The 9189-nt window shown below is 31.1% G+C and overlaps 1 protein-coding gene across 3 annotated transcripts; it reads right to left on the bottom strand.

Moving 5' to 3' along the window:
• Positions 1 to 209: 209 nt before the first annotated feature.
• Positions 210 to 2288, bottom strand: LOC141670784 (uncharacterized). 3 transcript variants are annotated; one of them, XM_074476783.1, is made up of 3 exons: positions 2230 to 2288; positions 1112 to 1701; positions 210 to 810 (listed from the first exon to the last, which is right to left on the bottom strand). In XM_074476783.1, exons 2-3 carry the CDS (start codon positions 1456 to 1458, stop codon positions 339 to 341), a joined length of 819 nt encoding a protein of 272 aa, XP_074332884.1. In that variant the 5' UTR covers positions 1459 to 1701; positions 2230 to 2288; the 3' UTR covers positions 210 to 338. The 3 variants fall into 3 exon arrangements, with proteins under 3 accessions (XP_074332884.1, XP_074332885.1, XP_074332883.1); XM_074476784.1 differs by lacking the exon at positions 2230 to 2288 and having other exon boundaries at positions 1112 to 1460; positions 1648 to 1938; XM_074476782.1 differs by lacking the exon at positions 2230 to 2288 and having other exon boundaries at positions 1112 to 1934.
• Positions 2289 to 9189: the final 6901 nt, after the last annotated feature.

Here is a 9189-nt window from a genome sequence, read left to right as displayed (position 1 = left end):
GTAAATTTAGCATGTTTATGGGATATTGTTTAAATTTCAAAGGCAATGTGTTCGGGAGACTATATCTATGGTCCAAGGCAATGTTTCATGCCCAATAAAAGAACACTCCCAGGACAATATATTCCGGAGAATATATCCCTGTGCATTGAGAAGTGCACACATCTGACTAAACGAAGCAATTATTATTCTTAATTCTTTTCAAACTATGGTAAATCCATAAATATTATCATACTTCTATATATTCCTGCAATGTAAGGTTTTTACATATACTTGCTCTCTTAGCTATGGAGGACTTCATATTAATAAACTTGATTGAGAGTTGAAATCGGCATACTTAGCTAACCATAACCCCGGGAACTTTTAAGGTTAGCCTGACCATATCTCTTAACCGCGAAACCATATGAACTAACAACTGCAATCATGACACCAAAAACAAGACAGTACAACTGAAAGTTGGCAAGCAACAATCCTCGAACCTCCTGGTCTATTGAGTTACAAACGACCTTGTTGTCTTTAAGCTCGCAGCCATCAGGCATTGACGGTCCGTAGAGTGAAAATGCAGTCTGATAGAACCAAATGCCTTGTAGTGTCATAGCAATTCCAATACACAAATCAATTGCAAAGTTGTTTGGCATGAGAGCTCCTGCAATTACGGAGAATATGCACATCCCTACAAGGAGGACAAGGATGAGATGGTAATGCCCCTCTAGACCTTTATGTGTAGTCGAGTGAAAGAAGAACAGTAAAAACTCTGCACAAAATGCTGTGGCACCAACGAAACATAAAGCTCCATCTGGTAAGGGAAGATAACTGAACAAAGGAGAAAAGACCAGTGATCAATTTGATGCAAATAGAGCATTGACCAATTTATATTGTACTACAAAATTAAGATTTGATTCAAATTCCTTCCAGACTGTCGTGTTTTATCATTACATTTGCCAGTAAAATCTGCCTTCGGCACATAAATCCAAACCTATGCTACAATTTCAAGTAGTATATAACATTGCAACTTGGTTGCAAACCTTGGATGCCCTGGCTACATATACATTAATATGAATGTAGAACCGTGTAGTAACGTGAAGCAAAGGGATAGAAACAGAGAAAGACTGACCTGGTCTTCTCAGACAGCAACATGACAATACCATAGACGAAGAACATGAGAAGCATTCCACCATGTTCAAAATCATTCATGTGAGTTGGATTCAGGACTCCATTAACAAAGTACTGAAAGTGAGGTGAATATATAAGCTCTACACACATATCAAGAAAAGCCCCGACAGACACAACATACAACTCTAAATGTTTCAGTTTTCCATTGTAACCAGGGACGGGATTCCAAACCCTGACCCGGTAAAACTTAGGATTCAAAACTTGCCTCACCAAAGAGCACCATATGTGCCATACACCAATCACTATGAATAATGTTCCTGGTATAACATGCCCTATAAAAGACCCCATCTCTGCAATTTACAGCAATCCAAAATCAAGATTATGTATACTCTCTAGTTCTAACTCAAGTTTAATCACAGCCAAAATATTAAGCTACCTAATCTATTACAGTCCTTTTTCTCCGACCAAGAACCAAACACGATAACCTTCTCTTCTCATTCTTATACTAAAGTATTCAAAAGAAAAAAATTGACATACACTTAAAAGCCTATACTCTCTCTCTCTAGCTCTTGGGATCAAAGAATCCAGTTCCTGCACAGAACACATAGTGCGTGTACTAATTAATAACTGAATAAAGAACAATGCTCGATACCACAAAAAATTAATGATAGAGGATCAATGTGTATGCACAACATCAATAATTCAAGAATATGGTTCATGTTTTGTTGATATTAAAAAACAGCAATGTCAGATGTCATAAAATGTTTATCAAACCACACCAAATGATAATGGGCCAATGTTCATGATTCTTTTAGCGGTTAACAAGATAAGTGATCATGTATTGTTCACAATTTCGTCTATGTGGTCCAATGAGACATCTTTGAGACATTGATTGAAAAAATCACTGATCACTTGAAAACATTTAGTAAGATCGTTCGAAAAAATGAATCACTCAAAAATATCAAGAATGCGGATCAAACCGATAAAACCACACCCTAGTTCATCAAAAAAACAAGTAAATGTCCATTAAATGTATTTAAAAAAACACGATAGAATGATTTAAAATTCGACGAAACAGTCAAAAAAAGAATTAGATTAAATCAGGTTTGTGTAACTTACACATATAAACGTACGAGAGATTGCTGAAATAGAGCAAATTGAGGTTTTAAATCAGAGAAATGGAGTTTAAGAAAAAGAAAGAAGAACAATGGAATCAAAATAACCAAGGGAGAAGAATTTCAAAAAACCTATGGCTATAAATATTTAAGAAATTATACTGCATCAATTTTATAATTTGTTATACTAGTTGGTAACAGTGCTTCCCCATATTAAAAATAACAATATCAATCCGTGCAAAATACAAATCTAAATATAATATATAAAATACTATTCAAATATGTAGTTAAAAAAATCGAAGTTAAGTGTAACTCAAAAATTTTACCGTATAGTTCTAGTTATCCATGCACCTAATTATTTACTTATATAAATCTGACATGTTAACTTACTAATACAATTATTTTAAAATAAATCGACGCTTGGATGTTCACCAACAAATAAAAATTGAAGGGAAATAAAATTTACAGATAGTAGACGTTAATTTTTATCAGATTTTATTACATAAAATTTTAAAAATAGTTTTATAATTTTCTAGTAAGTACCAAGATTTAGGACCTAAACATGGTTCCACTTATTAGTATATATAGTAGTTGATAACCTGTGCCCGAGACTAAAAATATCGAATTAATATTTGTAGAGAATTATTCATTATCCGTGCAAAACATGAAATAAAATTAATATATTAATATCAATATTAAATTGGTACTTGCAAAAAAGTTATGTGGTTAAAAACAATCGAATCAGTAATGAAATTTTCCACTGTAATTCTAGTTTTGCATTGTTTTACTTGATATAAAAATATAAAACATATTAGTTTTATTTTTGTGAAATGAATTGTATCTCTATCTTATGAACCAAATATCTATTCTTTAGACAATTTAATATTAATTAATATAATTTGATAATTATCTTATAATTAGCCTTTTCAATATAGTTTATTTAATATTACTTAATTATCGATAAAAAATAATTTACAAATTAAAAGTAAATAGATGTTATTAAACTTAATTTAATATTACTTAATATAATCTAAATATAGTTCATAAATTTGTTACTGTTAAAATATTTTTTTTAATTTAAAGTAAATAAGCATTGTGATGGACAGTAACAAACACAATCGCTAAATCAATAATTTTTAGTTTAAAAGTTAATAAATGTTACTAAAGTCATTTGCTATTATTTAATTATTTTTAAAATAATATTATGGAAAATAAAGTTTATAGAGAATAGAAGTCAATTCGTGTTAAAAGTTTACTTTGTAATTAGTAATTTTTCAAATAAAAGTAAATATATGTTATTTTACTCAATTTAACATAACTTAATAAATTTTTAATACAATTTATAAATAAATAAAGTTTACAGAGAATATAAGTCAATTCGTGTTAGTAATTTACTTAGCAGTTTGTAGTTTTTCTAAACTTAAAAATAAATATAAGTTATTTTACTTAATTTAACGTAACTTAATATATATTTAATATAATTTACAAATTGTTTAAAAATATTTTTATTTTATAAAGTAAATAGACGCTTGGATGAATACTAACTAAAAATAAAATAAAATTTACAAAGAATAGAGGTCGATTTGTTTTAAAAACAAAGTTAATTAGTCTTTTCAATATAGTTTATTTAATATTACTTAATTATCGATAAAAAGTAATTTACAAATTAAAAGTAAATAGATGTTATTAAACTTAATTTAATATTACTTAATATAATCTAAATACAGTCCATAAATTTGTTACTTGTTAGATATATTTGTGATGTCATGGCTAATATGATTTGTGTTTAAGTTTTCAGATCTTACTTAACAGGACAAATTAGTACTTAACTGGAAATCAGTACTTATACTAAAGTCAGGACTTAAGATATCAGAATTTAAGTTATCAGAACTTAAGTTATCAGGAGATATTTATCAGGAGATAATATCATGACTTAAGGAGACTTTCAGATAAGGCAGACGGCTGATTGAAAGGAAAGAAGATCAAGACAAACGCAAGAAGAAATATGCATGAAGAAAAAATTCTATGAAGAATAGAATACTTGGAAGAAAAGATAACTGATTGATATTTTAGGAAGCATAATTATATTCGATATCAATTAGAACATTATCTTATAACTGTGTAGTATATAAACACAACATAGGGTTTACACTATATGTGTTATCTCAATCGAAGTCATTATTCTTTGTAATCCAAAACTGAAGAAACTCCAAAAACCATAACCCATAGTCGATATGAGACTATAAGAGTTCCCATGTTGAAACCTTCTGAGTATTTTATATGGAAAGTGAAGATGACTATGTTTCTGAAAGCTACAGATCCATAATATCTCGACAGGATTAATGAAGGACCACATATGTCAACCAAACTCTCTCTGAAAGTTGCAGGTCAGCCAACAAAGTCTGTACCAAAGGAGAAAAGTGATTACACTGCTGAAGATATCTCATCGATTGCAAATGATGCAAAGATAAGACATTTGCTGCATTGTGTCATTGATAATGTCATGTCAAACAGGGTAATTCAATGCAAGACTGTAAAAGAGATATGGGATGCTTTGGAAACAAGGTGTCAGGGAACTGATTCAATCAAGAAGAACATGAAGACTATACTCACTCAAGAGTATGAGCACTTTGACTCAAAGCCTGATGAGTCATTAACTGATTTATATGACAGATTTGTCAAACTCTTGAATGATTTGTCACTAATTGATAAAGAGTATGATATTGAAGATTCAAATCTTAAATTCATGTTAGCTCTTCCTCAAAGATAGGATTTGAAGGCCATAATAATAAGAGAAAACTATAATCTTGAAGAAACAACTCTTGATGAAATTTATGGGATGCTCAAGACTCATGAACTTGAGATGAAACAAAGAAGCAAGAGGAATGGAAGAAAGTCAAGGATAGTTGCCTTTGTGGCTGAGGAGGAAAGTCCCAAAGTTGCTGCCTCAAAGAAAGGCAAGGGAAAAGCTCTCATCACAAAGTCTGATACTGAGTCATCAAGTTCTGATAGTGATGATGACTCAGAAACTGAATGTATACCTGAGATGGACCCTGATGAAGAGATGATGAAGCTGTGTGCCCTTATGGTGAAAGGAATCACAAAGATTGCATACAGGAAATTCAGGAGAGGAAAAAAGTTTTCCAGGAAAGGTGCAAGTTCTGATAAGAAAGGTTTCAGAAAATCTGAAGGCAAAGGAGGAAAGTCTAACAGAGGAGATTACTCAAATGTCAAATGCTACAACTGTGGTGAGAAAGGCCACATATCTCCTGATTGCAGAAAAGAGAAGAGTGACAAAGGCAAGGCTCTTGTCACAAAGAAGAAAAGCTGGTCATATTGTAACGTCCTCCAGACCCGGGGTATAAGTCTGGGGGTTACTAGCTAAATACCAAACCTGTACAATCTGATTAACAATTAATAAAGAAAAGAAATTAAACCCCTTTAACACTAACCAGGATCTTTTTAGGTTGAAGTATGAAAACAAGAACCACTAACTACTTTTATTACAAACCAACATTCAAAATCTTACAAACTCTCTTTATTACAAATCATTGTCTATTTCATTTTAAACTAAGTTCAACATTTATTCCAACACACACACTATCTATCAACACTCCACCTGCTCGGGAAACTCAAAACTTTCTTCCTAGATTGGGATCAATACCTTGGGTATGAGAGGATCCTGAGGCTTGACCCGCTTCTTTACCACTCGAGTCCTGATGGGTTTCATATTCCTTCTTAACTGAAAATAATAAGATGAATAACAACAAAAGGGGTGAGCCAAAAATTGCTCAACAAGTCCACAAAATATAAACAATATTAAAGTATTTTAAATGAATTCGTAATCCCGAGTATATCTACAAAGATATAACCCCCACGAGAATAGAAAGAAGGCCATTACCGGCGAGTACAAATGAACTAAACTGGACACAAGTTCGCATCTATATTCTGCTGATCAGTTAGAATATAATGCAGATCTATATCTCACTATATAGATCCAGTCGGGTACCTAGGCACTGCGGCCCATGTCGAGGCACCAGTCAAATCCCGGTCCTCAGGATTAAGACACACTCAATCCCAAAATATCATTATCCAGTCCATCGCTTAGCAACCGGAACAATCAGTATGCTTTGATATATTCTAAACACCAGAACATATCAATCTCAATGCATCATGAACGGGATATAAATCAGAAATCCAAAGAAACGGAGAAATCAAGAATCGATATGAAATATGAACAAAGGAATAGCAAGTGTATATCATTGATTAAGAATAAGAATCAAAAGAGTGCAAATGTGATAAGCATATGAATAAATGTCACTATTCTGAAAGTAGAATAGGGGAAAAACTTGCCTTCTGCGCGACTTACTGCAATTAGATCACTTTCGTCTATCACCTTGGACTAATACTGACTCAACTTGCCTGGCTGGCTTAGCTTCTGTTAGCAAAACAGGCTGGTTAAGTCACTTCGTACTTTAATTGCATCTTGAATCGACTTCACACCGTTTCTAACATCTACCCATGCGCTTATGACCGACTCATGTATTACATTTAAGCAAGTAGGACTCGATTAACCACATAATACACATAAGCACATAATCACATAATCATTTTTATAGTTAAAATAATTTTTAGAATCAAAATCGACTCGCTGATTGTTCAATTGATCACCTTCTGCTTCATTTTCCATTTTTCCAGAATTTTTCGGACTCATCTCGGCTCGCATTTCGACTGATAATCAAACAAGTAACAAAATTAACTAATTTCTAAAAGTAATTAAACTTTAATATTATTTTTAATGAAAAGAATTCATTTTTCTGAGTCAACAGGCTTTCGTTTTACTCGAATCGGACTAACGGTTGAATTATTATCAACTAAACATTGATAATTCTATTTATTATTCATTATAAATAATTATTACTAATTTTTAAAACCCAAAAATAATTTTTAAATAATTATTTAAGAAAAATCAGAATTAAAAATGATTTTTCTATATTTTTTGGAATTAAAATGAATTTATTATGATTTATAGAAAATTATTTGATTAAGTATCAAAATAATTAATCATTTTTGAATAATTTATAAATAATTAATAACTAATAAATAAATAATAAATAACTAAGAAAATAATTCACTCTGATTTTTAGAAAATAATTCAGAATTATTTATAATATAAATCAATTAATTAAATAATTAATTAATCAATTTATAAAATAAATAAATCCAATTTTCAAAATTAATAAAAATAAAATTAAATTCAAAATTCCAGAAACATGTGTCAGAAAACAATTCCTGACAAAATCAGATAAAACCCGGGTATTTTACACGGGTCAAACAGGTCAAAATCCGGGTCGTGAAGAACACGCCGGATTTTGCCCAGAATCCGGCCACCGGTGAAGATTCCGGTGAGCCATTTTCAGGCCAAAAACGGAACCGTTTGGTTCGTTTTTAAGCTGGGATCAATTCCAAATCGTTCTGGCTATCTAATTCTGGCAACATCACGGAATAACCCTCAGTTCATCTTCTCCGATCAAAATCGAATTCAACTCCGGCCAAAAACCCATCTTTTGATTCTGTAAACCAAACTCAATGTTCTATAGTGGAAATTAAAGTTATAAACACACACAATCAAAGCCCTAAACTCTCAGGAACCAAAGATTCACAGAAATCATCGAGTTGTGTTTTGAAAATCTGACATAAACCCTAGAAATCGTGAATCACTATACATACATCGTTTGATCAATTAAACACCATGAATCAACTGTAAATCATCTAACAAAGCTATGTCAATCATTAAAACATCAAAATAACCCTAGAATCAAAAAGTCCTAATTCGAGCATAAACCCTAGAAATCGAAAATCAAAATCAAGGCATTAAAACATGAAATTGATGCAAGAAACAGAAAGAACGGATCAAAACCTTCGATTTGAGTACTTGAATCACACGATTTGATGCAGAAATCAGCTGGAAATCACGGTTTGATTCTCGACCCGATTCTGGAAATCCCGACCCGGTTTCAAAGAAATTTCTGATTTTTAATTATTAATTATGATTAATTAAATAAAAATTAGGCTATTTATAGTAGTAAAAATAGTAATCCTAAATAAAATTAAGGGGCTAATTATACATTTAATAAAAATATTTGGCCCTAATTTTTATAATTTTTGGGTATTAAAAATTAATTTATAAATATTTTATATATACAATATATATGCCAAAATTTCCCAAAAATTGTGAATAATGCAAAAATACAAAGAAATAATATAAATGAAAGTCCTATAATTTTATAAAAATAAAAATGTGATTTTTGTGGGGTTTTTAACACCCAATGGGGCCCGGAAAAGTCATTTTTCGTAAAACGAGAAAATTTATAAAATATCCAGATGTTTAGAATAATGCGATGGTAAAATCCGTTTGATGAAAAATAAGACCCATTATTTTATTTGAAATACTGGCTTTAAAATTATTGTTTGGGTCGTAAAACGTTTGAAATGGATGCGATGAATGCAAAATAAAATATCTGAAAAATACCTTAAAAATACAGAAATGACATGACATACACATAACACATAACAATTAGGGTTTAGCAGATAATCACACATAAATGACATATTAATACACATATTTTATTATCAATATGATATAATACAACGTAAATTTCCCGGTCGTTACATTCTCCCCCCTTAATAGGATTATGTCCTCAGAATATTCTATGAAAATAAATGAGGGTATTTCTCTAACATCTCACTTTCAAGTTCCCAGGTTGATTCTTCAATCATAGGATTTATCCACAACACTCGCACTAAATATACAGACTTATTTCTCAACACTTTCTCTTGTCGATCTAAAATTCTTACCGGCTGCTCTACAAAAGACAAATCAGGTTGGATTTCTATCGGCTCATACTCTATTACATGCCTAGAATCAGGATTATATCGCTTAAGCATTGACACGTGAAACACA

This window comes from Apium graveolens, chromosome 7 (genome assembly GCF_009905375.1).
Source record: "Apium graveolens cultivar Ventura chromosome 7, ASM990537v1, whole genome shotgun sequence".
In the NCBI taxonomy this organism is placed as follows: Eukaryota; Viridiplantae; Streptophyta; class Magnoliopsida; order Apiales; family Apiaceae; genus Apium; species Apium graveolens.
Note: the sequence above shows the minus strand (reverse complement) of the source record. Positions and strands in the feature narration are given on the sequence as shown.

Excerpts from the sequence above, each read along its gene's own strand:
- LOC141670784 (XM_074476783.1), bottom strand. The coding sequence starts at position 1,458 with ATGGGGTCTTTTATAGGGCATGTTATACCAGGAACATTATTCATAGTG. Across the intron at positions 811-1,111 it reads TTGCTGTCTGAGAAGACCAG|TTATCTTCCCTTACCAGATG; the intron begins GTCAGTCTTTCT and ends TCCTTTGTTCAG.